The following is a 20,895-nucleotide window of genomic DNA, read 5'->3' on the forward strand; positions in this document are numbered from 1 at the left end:
GATGGCGGCCGGTGGAGGATGGATGCGCAAGATCCGGAGTCCCAGGATCTCCATCATGTGCACTATACCTCACTGAAGGTGGGTGTAAGCTTCTCGGCTTCAGTGAGGTACAGTGCGCGTGACCAGAGGTGCTGGGGACTGCGGATCAGGCGCAGTGCGCATCCATCCTCCACCGGCCGCGATCAAGATTGACGTATGTGCGGCGTCTCTGCATATTCAATAGCATGTTAGTATGCCCACAGGGGTGTGCTAACATGCTATGTGGGCCGACTAGCCAAGGGAACAAACGCCCTTGTGACTAGTCCCTGCGCTCATTAGCATATAATAAACGGTCTTTAGAAATACTTTTCTAAAGATCTCTTTATCTATCTAGTGTATACAGGGACAGTTAGGCAGGGATTACTAATATGCAACCAGGACTGCTCGTGGTTTGGGTGCATATTGGACCTGACAGGTTTCTTTTAAAGATAGTCTGTCACCCCCAAAAATGTAAAATAAACTACTTTAACAATTATATATGGTACTTAACCTCTGTACAAATCATACCAGCAGTACACAGTGTATTAGTGGCTGAGAAATCGACTTTTAATCCATATGCAAATAAAGGTGCTTTGGGTCAACCTTGAAGGAATGTCCTCCAAATATGCATTTTTAGCACTCCCCATGATCCTGATTGACAGTGCTCACTTGCATAGGCATAGATCAAGTGCCCACATTGAAACTGTGCTCCTCCAGCGTCAGTGCCAACGTGCAGAGATGCAGATTGAGTCCAGGCAGCGCTTGTTGCAGGCACCGATCGTGACACGGATACACAAGTGTAGCTTCAGTAATAGTAATTTAGTAATAAATATATAAATGCTGGTTGGTGGGAGGGTATGGGGGACCTGTCAGGTTCCCCTCAAGATCTCATCCACTGCTATGCTACGGTACATTGTAGATATTCTGTTAAGCCATGTGTGAACTTAGTCAGCCACTCCATATAATCAGGATATGGACCCAAGATAAAGATGAGGGCAGTCAGAGAGTAGAACAGGCTACCACAGGAGGTGGTGAGCTCTCCATCAGTGGAAATCTTCAAGCGGAAGCTGGATAAACATATAGCTGGGATGATTTAGGAAAGCATGCACTCGCAGGGGGTTGGACCCGATGGCCCTTGAGGTCCCTTCCAACTCTACCATTCTATGGTTCTGTGAGATATGACATATTAGTATAATTTCATAACTAATAACACCAAACAATGAAATGTCCCTTGATATTATAATGACACACACGCTATAAGTTTGCCTTCACGAGCTGAAGCAATTACTATGCAAAATAAGCCTTCACCGGATCTTGATGATTATGGAATTGACCTTACATATTGCTAAGACCGATGTGTAGAGCGTATACCATATGTAATTATTTTTTTCCAATCACAGTGAATGGCTTTAAAGCAAGGCAAATTAATATCTACCTCTAGTAACCCCGTCCTAATAAGAAATATGTCTATTATGACCTGTAGGGCTTTCAAGGAAAATGTCTCATTTTCCGTACACAGATGAGAAATATGTAGATGACCTTTGGAAATAATTGAGGCTTTTCTCCTAAGAAATATATCATTGCTGATTGACTTCCGTTATATGGTCATGTTTATGCATTAGCGCCAACAATCACTTCCAGACACGCCAGATGACCACATCATCAGGTAGACGTGTACGTGGCTCAATATTTCCTGCTTACTTTTCACCAGATATATTGGCCGGTAGCAGCTGTTTCTGATAATTTTTACTTTTTTCCATTCGTTATCAGATCGATCTGAGGCCTGAAATCCCGAATTCATTATATTTCTAAGAAATGTAGCTGCGCGGCAGATATGAAGAAGCTGTAATTTTACTCTCCTCGGTATTGATTATACATCCCATCATATTAAGCCATCAGGAGCTCCTTCATCAGTGTGAATTGGCTTTTTTCATCAGCTTCGCTATAAAAATGACTTGTTAGGGATTTCCTTTTCGTAAAATTGGGCAAAATGCCAAGACAACACACAGGTGAATTCCAGAGACCCTGGAGGCTCATCTCTATGCAGAGAGGGCTGGTAGGAGATGTTATCCCTCAATTCCCTGAGTTATTAATGAGCACGGGGTCCTCTTAGTGCTGGGTGCTTTATAAATCAACCTTTGCACAGCCAGGCAGATAATGAAGAAGCAGTTTCTCAGGCATGTTACAAGGGGGCAGGGAACCCTGGGAGGATTTAATGTTGCAATCTCTCCAAGGACATGAGAGTACCAATACCAATCATAGAGGACAGATGCCATATCACACAGCCAGGAGCCAGAAGCTATTACTGAGCGTAGTTAACCATCAGAATGTAAATAGGTGTCACAGCGTCAACTGCACCTTATACTGGTCAGCTGTATAGTGTACTGGTCAGCTGTATAGTGTACTGGTCAGCTGGGTAGTGTACTGGTCAACTGCACCTTATACTGGTCAGCTGTATAGTGTACTGGTCAGCTGTGTAGTGTACTGGTCAGCTGTGTAGTGTACTGGTCAGCTGTGTAGTCTACTGGTCAGCTGTGTAGTGTACTGGTCAACTGCATAGTGTACTGGTCAGCTGTGTAGTGTACTGGTCAGCTGTGTAGTGTACTGGTCAGCTGTGTAGTGTACTGGTCAACTGCATAGTGTACTGGTCAGCTGTGTAGTGTACTGGTCAGCTGTGTAGTGTACTGGTCAGCTGTGTAGTGTACTGGTCAACTGCATAGTGTACTGGTCAACTGTGTAGTGTACCAGTCAGCTGTGTAGTGTACTGGTCAACTGTGTAGTATACAGGTTAACTACACCGTCTACTGGTCAGATGTGTAGTGTACTGGTTAACTGCACCGTCTACTGATCAGCTGTGTAGTGTACTGGTCAACTGCACTGTGTACTGGTCAGCTGGTAGTGTACTGGTCAACTGCACTGTGTACTGGTCAGCTGGTAGTGTACTGGTCAGTTGTATAATGGCCTGGTCAACTGTTTGATCTACTGGTAAACTCCATAGTGTACTGATAATCTGCATAGATTACTGGTGAACTAGTCAAACTGCGTAGTGGTGCAGCTCTGAAGCTTAACTTATAAAAGGTCCTGACTGTGGTTGCATAGAATGAGCTAGAATAAATCAGGGCAATACTCCCTTTAGGGGGCTGGACAGTGACCTACAGGATAAGCACCTATAGGTAGCACAAGAGAGGAGAAAGAGTACTATCAGTATTAGATTGATGGGTATTGGTTTCTGACTCTTTGCAACCCAACCGATCAGCTATTTGAAGGGGCTGTACACAACGTACAGTTTGTGTTTGGGTACTGAATAGTATAAGCTGCAATACCCAGCACAGTGCTACTACACGTACAACATTATGTGGGTGTGCGGAGCCTTGTAAACAATGGAGAAGCCGCAGTGCCACATTCCCTTCAAACAGGTGAATAGCAGGTTATTACACATGTAGAGAATAAGGAGCAGTCAGCTCTCCACTAACAAATCATCCTCTTGTTCCAACAGCTGGTAGAGTCCTGGGATGGAGGATGGATAGCATAATGGATATTCAAGGCAGGAGTGGATCCAACGTGTGTACATCCAGAACCAGGAGTGAGGATAAAATCCAAAAAGTAAATGTAATACAAATGTAAAGATACTGCTGGCCGGAGTGGCAAGGCCGACGCATTTTGAGCAATGCTTCTCTTAGTCATGACTAGAAGCTGTACTGCTCAAAATGCGTCGGCCTTGCCACTCCTGCCAGCAATATTTTTACATTTGTATTAGATTGAGTTTTTGGATTTTCTCCTCGATCCTGGTGCCGGATGTACAAGTTCTGGATCAGCTGTTTAGCAGGGGTGTCATAATTAGAGACGCACTGCTTCAATTAATATAGGTCATCTATATGTGATTCTGGAAAGGCCTTTCCACCTTGTGACGAGCAGTCAGGACAGGATCCAGTTCACCCTATGAGTGGACATCTCTTGAGTTAACTTTCCTACCTACATGAGGATCTCGAAAGTGATCCCTGATGGATCTGGTGATCCCTTAAGGCCGCTTTACACACAACGACGTATCTAATGATATGTCGTTGGGGTCACGAAATTCGTGACGCACATCCGGCCTCGTTAGCGACGTTGTTGCGTGTAACACCTACGAGCCACCTCTAACGATCAAAAATACTCACCTAATTATTGATCGTTGACACATCGTTCATTTTCAAAATGTCGTTGCTCGTTGTGGACGCAGGTTGTTCGTTGTTCCTGAGGCAGCACACATCGCTACGCGTGACACCCCGTGAATGACGAACAACAGTGTTCCTGCGTCCTCCGGCAACGAGGTGGGAGTGACGTTAATGCGGCTGCTCTCCGCCCCTCCGCTTCTATTGATCGCCGGCTGTGTGACGTCGCTGTGACGCAGCACGAACCTTCCCCTTAAAGAAGAGATTGTTCGCCGGCCACAGCGACGTTGTTAGGAAGGCAAGTGCTTGTGACTCCTACTAGCGATATTGTGCCCCGTGACGTACAAACGACGGGGGCGGGTGCGATCGCTGCGTGTAAAGCAGCCTTTACATTGGTCAGCCATATTTCTTACCTTAGTCGTACAACATAATCAGTTACTTTTTAGCAATATTTATTTTCACGACTGGTATTTTGCCCTAGCATCTGTTCACATTTCACAGTGGTGACTACCGTAGCATGTAGCCACCGCCCTCCCATGTCTACAGATCTGAGCTATGTCTCAGGGCTCCAATATTCAAGCACTTGTATTTCAACACAAACAAGACAGTCATGTCCGTGCCGAACCTCAGGCCGACTTCCTTCCTGGTAAACAAATATACATGGCCGTCATCCAAGGTGACAAGTGGATGTGGATACTCTGTCTTTGAGTTGGGCTCGTGCCCATATTTTAACTGCTAATGAAAAAACAAACTATAGGATTTCCTATTTAGAGTAATGGGTGTCTGTCCTGTAGGATGTCCACAACAACAACAACGTCAGGTGTCACCACTAACATGCATCATTCAACTCTACCAAAATCCCAAACCCTCCTAATAGCCCCCAACTGTGCACAGGTTTTTCAATTAGGCACTGGATCATTGAAAACTTTGTGATCCTATTTACACAACATACACATTGCAAATGCAAATGGTCGCTTTATTTACTACACCTAGAAATTAACACATTGACGAAAATAGCAAAAAACAAGGCATGAATTAATGAATGGTACAGTACAGGACTAGTGTGTATCCTATGCCCCGAGCTATGCTAGTGACTATGCTTCTAATACCAGCTATAAGGGTTGTCCATCTGTGGGAGCATATACTGTGGGCTAACAATATATGTATGTTCCATTAAAAATATTGCAGTGTTTGTCTTCCAAATCCACTGTCTACTAATGATGGCTACAGAATGAGTTAACTGAATATCCATCAGTGAGCTCTTCTTGACAGGAAGTGTGTAACTCTTTTCTATGTCATTTTCTTAGCTTTTCTCAGTTGATTCATGACCACAGACTATATAAACACTGAATGTGCAGTGAAACAATGCACATAAAAAGCTTATTGATTCAAAATGGTAAATAAACCCAATAGAAAAAATCAGTCTTAGCACCTAATACCTGTATTTAGGTTAAAAAAATATCCCCAACAGTTTGTCAACTTCTATTATACTCTATCTAGCAAACACTGTTTAATTTAGGAGACTACACTACGGTCTGATGTCATGTGCCTCTTACGGAATATAATAAATTGCTAGAAATAGCAATTGGTAACTGGGAACTTAGGGGTACTTTGCACACTACGACATCGCAGCTGCGATGTCGGTGGGGTCAAATCGAAAGTGACGCACATCCGGCGTCGCAGTCGATATCGTAGTGTGTAAATCCTTTTTGATACGATTAAGACTACTTTCACACTTGCGTTCAGCGGAGTCCGTCACTATGGAGAATAGCGCAGTCCGTTAACGCACTGCGCTATTCTCCATAGACTTGTATGGATGATGCACTGTAACGCAAGTGTCAGCGTTGGATCCGCCGGACGACGCAGCGTCGTTATTTTGACGCTGCGTCGGGCGGAAGGAACGCAGCATGTAACGTTTTTTTGAGCAGCGGAATCCTTTGGATTTCACTGCGCATGCTCTGTCTGTCTCCCTCCACCCGTAACCAGGGTACACATCGGGTAACCAAGGAACCCTGGTTACGTGTGCCGGGAGCCCGACACTTCCCTGCTCGGCTCCGCCCCCTCCCCGCACTCCGTATGTATACACACACACAAATCGCACGCACGCACACACACACACACAATCGCACACACACACACACACTCACTCACCTGTCCCCCAGCGATGCAGTCCCCGCGGCACTAATGTCCTCAGCCATTGCCCTGCTCGGCTCCACCCACCGCACTCCGCCCCCGCCCCCCCGCACACATTGTCGGCGACCGAACGATCAGCTGATCACCCGGCGGCCGGCTACTGTGACTGATCGGCTGATCACCCGGCAGCCGGCTACTGTGAGTGATCGGCTGATCACCCGGCGGCCGGCTACTGTTAGTGATCAGCTGATCACCCGGCAGCGGACTACTGTTAGTGATCAGCTGATCGTTCACAATAGTCTGCCGACGGTAAAACTGTAAAAAAAAACAAAAAAAAACGAATTGCGTTGTTTTGCAGCATCCGTTGCATCCGTTGTGCCACTATATAAAACACATCCGTTGCATCCGTACACAACGCAATGCAACGGATGCCGTTCAACGCAAGTGTGAAACTAGCCTAAGGAGCGCAAAAACGTCTAAATCGTATGATCGGTGTAGCGTCGGTCATTTCCATAATTTCCCGGAGGACCGATGTTATGATGTTGTTCCTCGTTCCTGCGGCAGCACACATCGCTGTGTGTGAAGCCGCAGGAGCGAGGAACATCTCCTTACCTGCCTCCAGCAGCTATGCGGAAGGAAGAAGGTGGGCGGGATGTTTACGTCCCGCTCAGCTCCGCCCCTCCGCTTCTATTGGCCGCCTGCCGTGTGACGTCACTATGACGCCGCACGACCCGCCCCCTTTATAAGGAGGCGGTTCGCCGGCCAGAGCGACGTCGCAGGGCAGGTGAGTGCATGTGAAGCTGGCGTAGCGATAATGTTCGCTACGGCAGCTATCACCATGATATGGCAGCTGCGACGGGGGCGGGTACTATCACGCTCGGCATCACAAGCATCGGCTTGCGATGTCGTAGTGTGGAAAGTGCCCCTTAGGCTCTGTGCACACAGTGCGGTTTTGATGCATTTTAGTGGATTTCTGTCGCAAAACGGTCTGTAAACCCTTAGGCTATGTGCGCACGTTGCCTTTTTTTGCACTTTTTACTGCGTTTTACCACGTTTTTTGCTTCGTTTTTTGTCTATGCATTGCATGGGTGAAAAACGCTAGCAAAAATGCAGAAATAATTGACATGTTGCATCTTTGTGGTCACCACAAAAACGTACCTAAAACAAAACTGCACTGTGTGGACAGGAACAATGAAAACTCATAGACTTGCTGGGGAAGGAAAACCAAGCAGTTTTAAGACCAAAACTGCACCCGAAAAACGCACCGTGCGCACATAGCCTTATGCCAAAGTCAATGAGAATCCTAAAGTGTTGTGCACACGCTACTCTTCTTCCCTTGCAGATTTGGTGCAGAAATAAATATGCAGCATGTCAATTCTTTCAGCGTTTTTGCAGGGTCCCCCAACCCCTGTCCCTCAATAGATGGAAAACAACACATGGGAAATATGCATCAAAAACACATTGAAGACATGTAAAAAACGTTTTTTTCTGCCAAGAGATGCAGATTTGATGCAGAAATTTCTGATACCAAATACTTGTGCGCACATAGCTTTAGGCAATGTGCCCATGCTGCGGAAAATTCGCGGAATTTTTCAAAACTCTGCAGTACAGCGAGTCCCCAGCCATTTCTATGGCATTTTGGAACGCCTGTGCCCATGCTGCGTTTTTTTCCGCAGAGGAAATAATGTGAATTTCCCTGCGGAAAAATCTGCAGCATGTGAATTGTTCCTGCGGATTCTTCCGCACAATCCCATAGTTACCTGCTTTGATAGAAGACAGCGGAGCCACTTCCTCCGGTGCAGAGGAGCGCAGTGGAGCCAGGAGCGGGCAGCAGGAGGTGGGCGGGGCCTGCATGAGCTCCAGTCATGTGACAGCAAGAGCTAGTTCAGGCCCGCCCACATTCTCCGGCAATGTGCAGACAGACACGGCCGGAAAGTGAAGTGCTGCGTGATGGAGGTAAATATGAATGCCCCCATCACTCCAGCACTTGTTCTGAATTGAGGATTCAGTGCCGAAGCCATGGTACTGTATCCTCAATGCAGAATGACTGCAGCATATCCGCAGGACATTCCGCAATACAACCGCAGCATGGAAACAGACAAAGTTGTACTGAGGTTTTCTAGGAGCTCCTGCGGAATGTCCTGGAGGACACTTACCCCGTGGGCACATAGCTTTAGAGTACGTGCACACGCTGTTTTTGGCAGCAGAAATTTGTGAACCAAATCTGTATCTCTTGACAAAAAATGATGCATTTTTGATGGATATTTTTTCCATGCATTGTTTTCCATGCATTCTGGGGTGGAAAAACGATGCAAAAACGCTGAATGATGACACTCTGCAGATTTAGGCCATGTGCGCACTAGAAAGTGCCTTTTTCTTAAGAAAAATCCAGACCCTCTTAAAGAATCCCGCACACGCGGTAAAAAAACGCACCAAAACCGCAGTGAAATCCGCATGCAGTTTTGCCGCGGTTTGCCGCGGATTTACCATGGATTTTTCGCAGGTTGGTCCCTGCGGATTTTTACCAATATCTATGGCAAAAAACGTAGGTACCTGTGGAAAAGAAGTGACATGCTCATTAATTCCGCAGCGGAAAATCAGCGAATATAAAAAAACAGGGTACGCACAGCATTTTTTAAAACCCATAGGATTTGCTGGGGAATGACTGCAGCAATGTTAAGACACATTTTCTGCAGCAAATCCCCGGCAAAATCCGTGGTAAATCCGCAGCGTGCGCACAGGGCCTTATTTCTGCACCAAATCTGCAAGGGAAAAAAGCAACGTGCAGAAAACTTCATGATTCTCATTGACTTTTCTGGTATAAGGATTTGCATGCAGTTTTCTGACTTAGGGTAAGTTCACACAGTGCGCTTTTCGCGGCGTTTTTGGCCTCAAAACTGCATGACTTTGCTTCCCCAGCAAAAGCTATGAGTTTTCATTTTTGCTGTCCGCACACAACATTTTTTTTAAGCTGCGTTTTTGAGCTTAAAAAAAAATGGACATGTCAATTCTTTAATGCGTTTTTCTGTTTTCCCCCCATGCAATGCATTAGAAAAACGCAGAATAACGCAGCCAAAAACGCACCAAATCGCAGGAAAAACGCATGCGTTTTTTTTGCCGCGGGTGCGTTTTTGTGCGTTTTTAGCGGCCAAAAATGCACAAAAAACGCAGCGTCAAAAAAAAACCGCAGCGTGTGCACATAGCCTTAAACACATCAAAAACTTCGATAAAAACGCATCTGGTAGTTAAATATCTAAGATATTATGTATATGAAGAATATTATATTTTGATATACAGTAGATAAATATAGAAAAATAAATAGGTCTCATAAATAAACATGAAGATCGTAGCTGGAAACGCTTTAATAAATAAATTGTGTTTTCTTCTGCTTCTAGTAGCAACAATTGTTAGAAAGGACGACTACCATCACACGTTTTACAGTTCCCATGGTCCTCCATAAAGAGGCGGCAGATATTAATGAATTGCCTGGACTCTCTAAGGGAGTTGAAAGGTGAAAATAGCAATGAATTCTTATCAGCAAGTAGCAGTAATAGGAAGAGTCGGGCAAATACAGAGGAAGGAAGGGCTTTGTGTTTTACTACACACACAACATGTACTTAGCATGCAGCAGGAGCACGTTATGGGAACATGCAGGTCCTACAAAACATAAAGGGCTCAGTCCAGCGTCAAAGGTGGCGCAGCCCTGATCCACCCTTCTGAGTGTTACACCCTCCACCCAGGATTCAGGGCTCTGAATCACCGGACACTTCATGTATTGTATGAGGATCACCAGCATGACTCCTGACCACAGCCTAGGTATTACCTAAGGGACAAGGGATAACACGCAAAAAACTCACAGGGTGAAATGTGGGAGGGGGGGACACGTCCTGGATGTGTTTTACGGCTTCACATTCTGGAAAAATACCTCCTCAAGCTGCAGTTTTGCCATTAAAACTGGCATTAAACAAACTGCAGGCTAAGGCTGAGGGAAATTGCATCATTTGTGGCTAGACACGACATTTAACCCTGCCAAGGTCGACCTCCTGAGTAATCCTGATCCAAAAAGGGGTTAATAAAGCGTATTCAGCACTGTCCTGGTGTTATTATGGCAGAATTAGAAAGAAATGACATCCTCCTCTCCAAGCACAGACGGATCATCTGGGCTATTTCTCCCTATCACCAATGCCAGAAATCTGCACTGAGGGTGAAGGTGGCACAGTCGAGGAAGGAGAGTGCCAAAAACAGAAAGCAGATGGGGGTGATTAAAAAAAAAGAGGTGCAGGAAAACAGAAAGAGTATTGATTCAAGGGAAGCATTGACATGCTAATTTATTTGCAATGGTCCCGCTCTTGTTTTGGTCCATTGCTGGCACGCTCCGAAAAGGAGACGGCTTTTCAATAGTAGATGAATTCTGGTGTTTTTTTTTACTCCAGTGCTGTTCAAAGCTGAACTGGAAACAAACCATTGAAGGAGGGGCGGACTGGGCTCGGGGGCACCTATGGGACATTGGAAAATCCCTTCTAATACAGCCACAAAGCAAAACTGCTGAAAGCCAGTAATATAACTCACCCCCAGTTTTATCCTCTACAGGAAAATATGTTGGAAAATTCATTATGTTCGCAGCACCACCCGCTAATACAATTGCGGAAGATAATTTGTTTTCTTTTGGCACAAGCCTGAATGGTTTCTTTAGGGACTTACAGACGAGGGTCACTGCCGAGGCAAAGTACACTGCTGAAAAATCACGACTTGGACTATTCATGCGTCTGTAGACTTTGGTTACAACCTATTAACTTCTATTGCTTTTCTTTGTATACATGGTGACCATGTTTTCCGGTGGTGGCAGTCCCACATAGAGTTGAGCGAGTATTTAACTATTCGTACTCGCTATACTCATAATGAGTACTGTCTAAGGCCATCTGCGCACTAGAAATTGACTATATCTTAAGGAAAAAACGGACTCTCTGAAAGAATGCCGCACCTGCGTTAAAAAAACGCACCAAAACCGCAACGAAATCCACATGCGGTTTTACCGCGGTTTGCTGCGATTTTACCACGGATTTGCAGCGTTTTTTCACCATTATCAATGGCAAAAACAGCAGGTACCTGCAGAAAAGAAGTGACATGCACATTAATTCCGCAGCGGGTAAATTCGCAGGTATAAAAAAATGCAGTGTGCGCACAGCATTTTTTTTATACCCATATGTTTTGCTGGGGAATGACTGCAGAGATGTTAGAAACATTTTCTGCAGCAGATCCGCGGTAAAATCTGCGGTAAATCCGCAGCGTGCGCACATAGCCTAATACTCGCGTATTTGTTCCAAAGAGCGTGCAATGCAAGTCAATGGAGAAAACTTGCAATGTAAAGAGTAACTCGAATTCCGGATTATTCGCTACTCGCATGAATTGTGCGGCATTCTGGTTACTCGTTACTTTGCAAGTATTCCCCATTGACTTGCATTGCACACGCTATTCGGAATGAATACGCGAGTATTAGACAATACTGGTTATGAGTATAGCGAGTACGAATAGTTAGGTACTCGCTCAACTCTGATCCCAAGTGTAGACCTGAAATCCAATATCAACAGTCAACACACTCCCTCCATTCATAATACGCTCCATAGTGTTGGGTTCTACTAAACGGGGAAGGTTTGATGACATAATTTTGCTTCTATACGTTTAGATGTTAGGGTTCACTGATCGAGGAGAAGGAAGGGTATACAACAAGGGTTAGCCCTCGCTCCATGTACTGAATATAGTTGCTTAGACTTAGATCCAGCTATGGCACCATTGAAGAAAACCTCTTTCTACCCAATTTTCCACTAGCAAAGCGCTTAGACATCATGCTGATAGGAATAAAAAACTTAGATCGGCTCAGCGAGCCTGTTTGGTGTCCTAATTACTGTTTATCCTGTGGTTCGCCCCTTATTAAAAAGCGAATAAATGCAAACCCCTACAAACCTCCCTCCTTCCAACAGAAAATCTCCCATACCAATGGCTTGCTGCTCTATAAAGCTAAACATAAAGACACTGGAAAGAGCCTATTGTGAAACCCCGAAAAATTCTTTCAGGGGGTGGAAGCGACAGATTTAAAAAGAGCAGATCCAAAGTTTTGCTTCCATACACTACTCCCGTTCTGAACTTGTGAATGGCCGCTATTTGCATTTGATCACCACCAGGCGGGTCCTCAATAAGTAGGGGGTATAGGCCTCAAGCCTAAAAAACTAGGTTTATCCCCTTTGTACCCAGCTAGAGGAATATACACAAAGAATCATATACAATATATGGAAATGCAAAACCAATGCCATGCCATAGAAGAATGGGAGAAGCTCTGCAGACCGCTGACTATCTCCATTCAGCAAGACAGAAGAAGGCACAAAAGAAAAAAACATACACATAGAAATGGTTTCCTAGACAGTATTTGGTATGGGAGATGATACTCATGAATATTCATGATATCAACATAGTTAAGCAAGTTATTGTTTGCAAAGCTGAATATTATTCACCTGCCGCTCCACTGAAATACATAACGGTCCCTTCTATACATTAAAGAGGAACTGTAACTGGATTCTGTCATTTAATACAAACTGAGTACCTCTTCTAATTAATGATAGTTACATAGGTTGAAAAACGACCTAGGCCCATCTAGTTCAACCTTCCTCCACCAATTATATATTTTGTCACTGTCATTTATAACCAACAATGTTTTGTGTACTGAGGAAATCATCCAGCCCGTTTTTAAAAGCTGTTCTAGTATCTGCCATTACTACCTCTTGTGGTCGGCATTCCACAGTCTGACTGCTCTAACTGTAAAGAACCCTTTCCTATTTAGCTGCCGGAATCGCTTATATTCCACTCGCAGTGAGTGCCCCCTGGTCCTTAGTATTGTCTTTGGAAGGAATAAGTCATATGCAGTGTCAGACTGGCTACCGGTGGAACCGCCAGTAATACCAGGCCTGGCTGTGGTTACCTGCATTGATCTCCGGTGCTGTCACCTGAGCTCCAGAGTTCAGCCCGGCCTGTCCACAGCTGTGACATGAACTGAACCGCAATCGCTGGGGAACCAATCGGCGCTCACGGTTCAGTCCTGCAAACCCTGAGTTCAGTCCAGGCTGCAATGCAGGTAACTGCAGCCAGGACTGGTATTACTGGCGGTTCCTCCGGTAGCCAGTCCGATTCTGGTCATATGCCAGTCCTTTATATTGACCACACATGTGTAAATGACATCTCCTCTGAGACGTCTTTTTTCCTAAGCTAGACAAATCTAACTTTTCCAACCCCTCATCATATGTGAGGCCTTCCATTCCAGGTAGTAGTCTAGTTGCCCACCTTTGAACTGATTCTAATTTCTTAATGTCCTTTTTAAAATGTGGAGCCCAAAACTGGTTCCCATATTCCAGATGTGGCCTTACAAGTGATTTATAGAGGGGTAACAATACGTTGGGATCACGGAATCTAATCTCTCTTTTCTTACACCCTAGAATCTTGTTTGCTTTAGCAGCTGCTGCTTGACATTGAGTGCTGCTGCTCAGCTTATTTGTAATGAGAATACCCAAGTCCTTCTCCTGTTCTGTAGTCCCGAGTTTACTTACACTTAATGTATACGCAGCTATAGGATTACTCCGTCCTAGGTGCATTACTCTAAAATGGAGGGGAAAAGAAAAACTAAAAAAAGAAAAACTGCTCCAGAATCAAACCCTCAGTAGTAATGATGGAAATTTTCCCTTTATCCAACTGGGCGTATACCACGGAAATTGTGGGCGTTTTTCTTTTTCAGCTTTGATACTGGCCACTCAAAACATGGCCGCACCAAACTAGAACTTCTGCGGTATACGCCCCGTTGGTTGTTAATGGGGGAATACAGAAAAAAAGGAAAAAGTCTTCCAAAATTAGTGGAGCAGCACCAATTGATTACACAAAATCCATTGATCCAGGTCCTCTGTAGCAATATTGAATCCTTTCAAATAAATATTGTCTCATATATGTAAAAAGATGAAAAGGAGCTATACTTTGAGCAGGTACTTATGCGAGAAATAAAGCACTGGAAACACGGTCGGACTGAAGCGTAATTGTATTCATATGTAAAGCTGGCCATGCACATCAGATATTTATCTGCAGACCATTGGCAGATAAGGTCACATTTAGTGAGATCTGCTGAGGACCTGACGTCTATGATGGTCACATATACATTTAAAGCACATAACTTAAAATAGCTGGACCTGCAGTAAAATACCATCTCTCATGTGTAAAGCAGATGTATGCAAGGGTCAACCAGACTCCAACAACCACAAATGTACAAGGTTACAGGCCAAGTGCTTTCTTCATGTTCCTACTTATCTGTTGTGTTGCCCTGCTTGATAGTATCACAACGTGTCATTGCTTTCACTCAACATCACTGATAAGATCAGGGATTGCCAGATATGAGGACAGATTTTACAAGGACGGTGTAAGATCATAAATATATATGAATATCCTCAGGCCTACAGCAGAAGAACATTATATCTGATACCTAATCAGGTAATTGTAGACAAGGGAGTATGTATTTGACTACTTGACCCAGGATCAATGTGTTTCTGATGCCCCTAAACCAATGAAGTAGTTTTCAAAGGCCTTCAGGTCTGAGATTCTCGGGCCCTGACCACATGTCCACTGAGAGCCAGCGGGGCTTTGTCAAAGTGAAGATTTCAATCAATCTTTAGCTGTGACTCGGGGAATGACAGGAGAAAGATGGATGAGGGATTGAATGACCCCAGGACCTCCTTCTTGTCTTCAGTCTGCTTGTGTCCAACCTCCTATGGACAGCGAAGGAACAACCTGCCAGCAGAGGTCACAACCTCCAGCCTGGTGTATCTTTCTTATCGTCTCACTAGGACAATTAATTTTCTCCAAATTTATGCCCATAGCTTTCATCTGTATAAGATCTATGAGCAAACTGGACAGTGAAGAGGGAAATCCTCAAGAGATGGAATGAATGCAGATAATTTAATAACAGGCGCAGTGCCCTGACATCATGGAGTGACTAGGGGCAGGATACAAAGCCAGCCAAATGGTGTCCGGCATGCCAGATGCTGCAACCATCAAACACAATATTACCGACAAAGCTCAGGCCATACACAATAAGATACATATAGTAGTATGAAGGATAAAATGTATCTATTCACATATACACATATACACATCTGAGGATAGCTCTGCATGAGCTTAGACTTTCCTATTTGGCCTGCTAATGATCTTCTCCTAATCAGAGGTTTCCACACAGCATCATCAGACACAGGGTTTGAAGCCTGGATCAATTTAAGACTGGTGCCATAAATACTTTACAAGTCAACTGAACCCTAAGTAATTTGCTTAAGGACCTGTGCTGGGATTATGGCACTCGGGGCTACAAAAGGGTGGCAAGACATAAAAGCAGTTCACAGTTCTTTCAATTAAACAGATCACGGGTAACCTGTTGCTTCTCAGAAAAACCTATTTCATTAGCAGACAATGTATCCTCTAGAAGAAAAAATAATAGTATTTTACCAAATATATGGGTTTTTTCCATATCGTCAGATAACGTAACACCACGTACTAGACGTTGGGCAGCGCCAACCAATGTGTCCCACACCATGGATCCAACGGAAGAGAACCAGAAACAAGATCGACTGTTCTCTTGAACAACTCAAATACCAAGAAATGAATCTACACCTTGAGACACATTTTGGAAGCCAAGACACAGATATACGGAGCATAAGACAATGTTTTTTTTTTTTAAGACAAATGGGATTATTGGGTTGATTTTTCTGTTATTAAAATCTGGGTAATTCCTTTTAATATTTGACTATGTCCACTGTCTTTAGTTAAATTACCCTTACGACATAATGGACCACTACAAGGCGGTGATAGTTAGAATTTAATTCATCCAGCCAATTTCTACACTTTTTGGATTGGACAATAGTTAATTCATAGTCATATGTACTCAGCCAGTACTTGACTATCTCTCCTTCCCTTCTGCCATGCCATGTGTTCATGCTACCTTCCGTGCCAGCCCTTGCCACCTGGACCTCTTGGCCTTGTGCGTACAACCCTTCTGTCAACAGCCTTCCCAGGGGATCTGCTAATTAATGGCTTGTTTCTATTCGTCTTATGTCAGATTCAATTACACCATTTAATACCAGATGGAAACATACAGTTGAGTCTCTTACCTTGGCACCCTCCATTGCGCTCTTCATACCCAGCATTACATAGGCAGTTCCCAATAGGGACCAGCCATTCTCCGTCAGCTCCACAATACATCTTAGGCACTTCTTTCTCTTCTGAGTTATTGACACAGGAACCCCGAACTTCCACCAGTGAAGAGGTGTCAGACCCTGTGATGGTGTCAGGGAACTGGGCCAAGTTTCGCACAGTCAATGGACATTTCTTGTAGAAAACACGAACAGAGACAAGAGCAATGCATGCTCCCACATCTTGGAAAGCCAGGTAGAAGCCCTCCATACTTAGTGGACCTACATCTCTGACCTCCGTGTTGAGTTTCATAATTCTGTCTCCAATGTCCACCTGAGTGAAGCTCTCGTCGGCTGCAATTGTGTCAATTTTCACATATTGTGTTTCACGAATATAACGTTCCTTATCATTGTTGGATTCATAATAGTACAAATTGAAGGTCTCTTTGCATGTGCCCATCACTCCGGGCAAGCTATTACAGTCCCTTAAAGTGAACTTTATCTCAACATAGACCCTCTGTGCCCCACTTCTCGGGATCCAGTCAGTCCTTAACCAGTTATTCTGGCTTGGTTCCATCACATTGCAGACTTGATAGGTTCGGATGGGAGTGTTCTTCTCATCCATAATGCTTACCTCTTCCCACTGCAATAAAATGAATCATTAGAAACCCTATTTTCTATGTTTTAGCATTAGCAGAAACTGTAGCAGAATTCTTTTCTAGTGCCCCCTGTTGGCCACAGAAAATAAATTGCAAAAAACCCTAATGCTAATATAACTAAACTTGTTTGTCACAGATCTCACTCCTAACATTTAAAAATTAACCCTTTCACCCGAAGTCAAAAATTCAATAGACTATTGTCTAAAAGAGGTCCTGGGGAAAACCATCATATTCACCAAAACTACTTTTATTTCAGAAAACACTAACTTACGGCATAAAATATTATTCATTCTCCTACTGGAGAACCTGAGCGGAGACTGAGAAAGAACAAATGCTACCTACAGAGGATTTCTGACTGTCCATGTACTATTAAATTTTTCACTAGCAGTATAAAAATAGCCTGCGTACGTATGCGGGGTTTGGAGGAAATTGTCATATCCACAGGGAGACAGGAGAGTGGCAAGTAAAATCAGCATCACTTAACTATTACAGGAGCCCTGACAGTCTGGATATTACCAATAACGCTAGACATTCATATTATGTCAACCTATAGGTTACTGTCAAGATTAGACGTCTATTTATAATACAGGGCTGGAATAAAAGGCAAAAAACATAAAAAAATCCTTAACTGGTGTGGAGATATAAAATGGATATTAAAGAGAGTCAAAAATATGGAGGTGAAGGTTTACAGGGTATTCTACACACAGACAGTCATGAAAAATGGTTTTCTATCAATGATCTGGGGGTGAAGGACCAATTATTGGACGATCTACCAATCTGGTGCAGGAAAGGTGACCCAACCCTGGACGGGATTTGCCATCTTTATGCCATAGGCCAATGTTACGCTTTATTGCATGGCATTACCCTGTTATATTGTTTGAAGCTTCAGGAGATAAATGTTCCTCAAGGTCATAATGAATATTCCTCGGATGGAGGGTTACCAAACATGACATGTATGTGATTCAGTCTCCCCCAAGTCCTCTATATCACTGGTGTGGGAGAGAGATGGGCTCTTTCTGAACAAAGGCCCCATGGGCTACGGAAATATAAAGCACACTGTCGACTGCAACAAATATGAGCTGGGTCCGACGCCAGCTGCCTGTCAGTCATCCTGGATCTTCTGCTGAAATCTGCTCCAACCATTAGAAGAACCAGAGATGTGAGTGATCCAGTAGATCAGATACAGGGGCCATGTTGTCCTATATGCATTGGACTCGTCCCCCCTATGAAAACGAATCTATTTAACATTCACTTCTCGTACATGTTACTGGAGTAGCAAATCACCTTCAGTCTCCGAGGAGGGATTGTTGGGGTTAATATTATAATTTTGATAATATTGGCCTTCTAATGCCTGAACATAGATGGTATAAAAGAAATTTTCATCCCTGATAACTATATGTTTCGTATGTGGCCAAGTGATTCAATACCATCTTAGTGTTCACACATAAAAAATGCTTCATTTGTCGGTGATAGTTATCCCTTTAAAATATAGAGTTTCAGGCCCAGAAAAGGTAATTGATATGGAGGACTGCAGAGGTAATAGGCCACTCTGTATAATCAGCCCGAAATGAGCCCGTGTGAATCACATGAAGGGTCAATCATCCCATTACCTTCTCTTAACTGTACGAAATCACAAACTTACCCCTCCTTCTAAAGGACTAGCTATCCAGCCAAGTTCTCCCTGTACAGATCTGGAATCCAAGAGGGTCACTGAAAAGAGAAGAGCGTGGACACTCGTGAGCGACAAGTACAAGGAAGAAGCCTTCACAATAGTCTAGGAACTCCATGTTGGGATATTGCATGGAAATGGTTAAGTCTAGGGGCTCCTTCTTGGAATATAATGGCTAAGAATAGTCTTCGTGCTCCATCTTGGAATATGATATGGTACTGCACCTATGCATCCAGTAGTGCTGCAATAAATCTGATTTCTGCATCATTATATACTATGGCTTCAACGTACATGCCGAAATACATAAATATATAAATATATATATATATATATATATATATATATATATATATATATTAGAACTATGAATATAAAGTGCCAGGCAGTAAGATATACAACTCATTTCTACATAGATGTTTCTTTGTTAGAAAAAAAAATAGAGAAAAACTCAATCACTACAGGCCAAATGGCAAGATCTATAGGATATATATCCGTAGCTGTATATGCATATACATGTAGCTGTTTGTATATGTAGCTGTATCTCAGTATCCCGTCAGATACAATTGTTGTATTTACTTAGTACTGGAACTATAATAAACATTTGTATAAGATGGATGGACAGACAGATGAAAAGATGGGTGGAGAGATAGAGAGATAGAGATAGATAGGTAGATAGATAGATAATAGGGTGATAGATATATAGATAGATAGTGTGATAGATAGATATAGATAGATAGATAGATAGATAGATATAGATAGATAATAGTGTGATAGATATATAGAGAGATAGATAAGTAGATAGATATAGATAGATAATAGATGGATAGATAGATAGATAGATAGAGGGATAGATAATAGAGGGATAGATAGATAGATAGATAGAGGGATAGATTGATAGATAGAGGGATAGATAGAGGGATAGATAGATAGATAGATAGATAGAGGGATAGATAGAAATATAGATAGATAGATAGAGGGATAGATAGATAGATAGAGGGATAGATAGATAGATAGAGGGATAGATTGATAGATAGAGGGATAGATAGATAGATAGATAGAGGGATAGATAGATAATAGAGGGATAGATAGATAGAGGGATAGATAGATAGAGGGATAGATAGATAGATAGATAGATAGATAGATAGATAGATAGATAGAGGGATAGATAGATAGATAGATAGAGGGATAGATAGATAATAGAGGGATAGATAGAGGGATAGATAGATAGATAGAGGGATAGATTGATAGATAGAGGGATAGATAGATAGATAGAGGGATAGATAGATAGATAGATAGATAGAGGGATAGATAGATAATAGAGGGATAGATAAATAAATTGATTCCTCCCAAGGCAGGCAATGTGACCCACAGATACTCATTTTCTATTATTCTTCACAATTACAGTTTCCTATTTTCAGGAACATATCCCCAGATCCTGCGCTCACTCAGCCACCCTGAAATCTCCATCCATCTAGATTCTTATAAGGTAAATGGGAGCTACAAAGAGAACAATGAGCCTCATTTTATACAAAAAGAGGGAATAAGGGGAAAGAGAAAGGCAGACGTGACCAGCATTCACTCAGCCTCCAGTGCAACTTTATGGCTGCCAAGTTCACCGTGGGCATAAAGCTGCATATCTCACAAAAAAGCACACACCACATAATACCTGGACTATGTGGAGACATCCAGTCAATAATAAATCCTCAACATATGCACTATAGGGAAATAATGAGGAATAGATACAATATACATAGCTATAGATAGATTGATGGATAGATAGATAATAGATAGATAATGGGTAGATAGATAGATAGATAGATAATGGATAGATAGATAATGGGTAGAGATAGATAATGGATAGATAGATAATGGGTAGAGATAGATAATGGATAGATAGATAATTATACACAGATAGTGACAGATGTATGTTTTTTGTTTCTGTGTAAATGATATAAAAAGTGATTTACACACTGCATTTGTCGGCCATGTAGACACATGCCATGCACAGTGATTGCAGCAGGCTCCCGGCATACATGATATCACCGCAGTCATCTGTACGT

At 43.1% G+C, this 20,895-nt stretch overlaps 1 protein-coding gene across 1 annotated transcript in view; it reads right to left on the reverse strand.

The window, feature by feature from the left end:
* Nucleotides 1-20,895, reverse strand: part of EPHA4 (EPH receptor A4) — an 88,593-nt gene that overhangs the window by 64,629 nt on the left and 3,069 nt on the right. The window contains exons 2-3 of the mRNA XM_075340817.1: nt 18,809-18,876; nt 16,487-17,150 (exon numbers count right to left, since the gene is read on the reverse strand). Of these exons, the coding sequence (XP_075196932.1) occupies nt 16,487-17,150; nt 18,809-18,876 (732 nt within the window). The remainder of the gene's footprint in view (nt 1-16,486; nt 17,151-18,808; nt 18,877-20,895) is intronic.

Source organism: Anomaloglossus baeobatrachus, chromosome 3 (assembly GCF_048569485.1).
Source record: "Anomaloglossus baeobatrachus isolate aAnoBae1 chromosome 3, aAnoBae1.hap1, whole genome shotgun sequence".
Taxonomy (NCBI): domain Eukaryota; kingdom Metazoa; phylum Chordata; class Amphibia; order Anura; family Aromobatidae; genus Anomaloglossus; species Anomaloglossus baeobatrachus.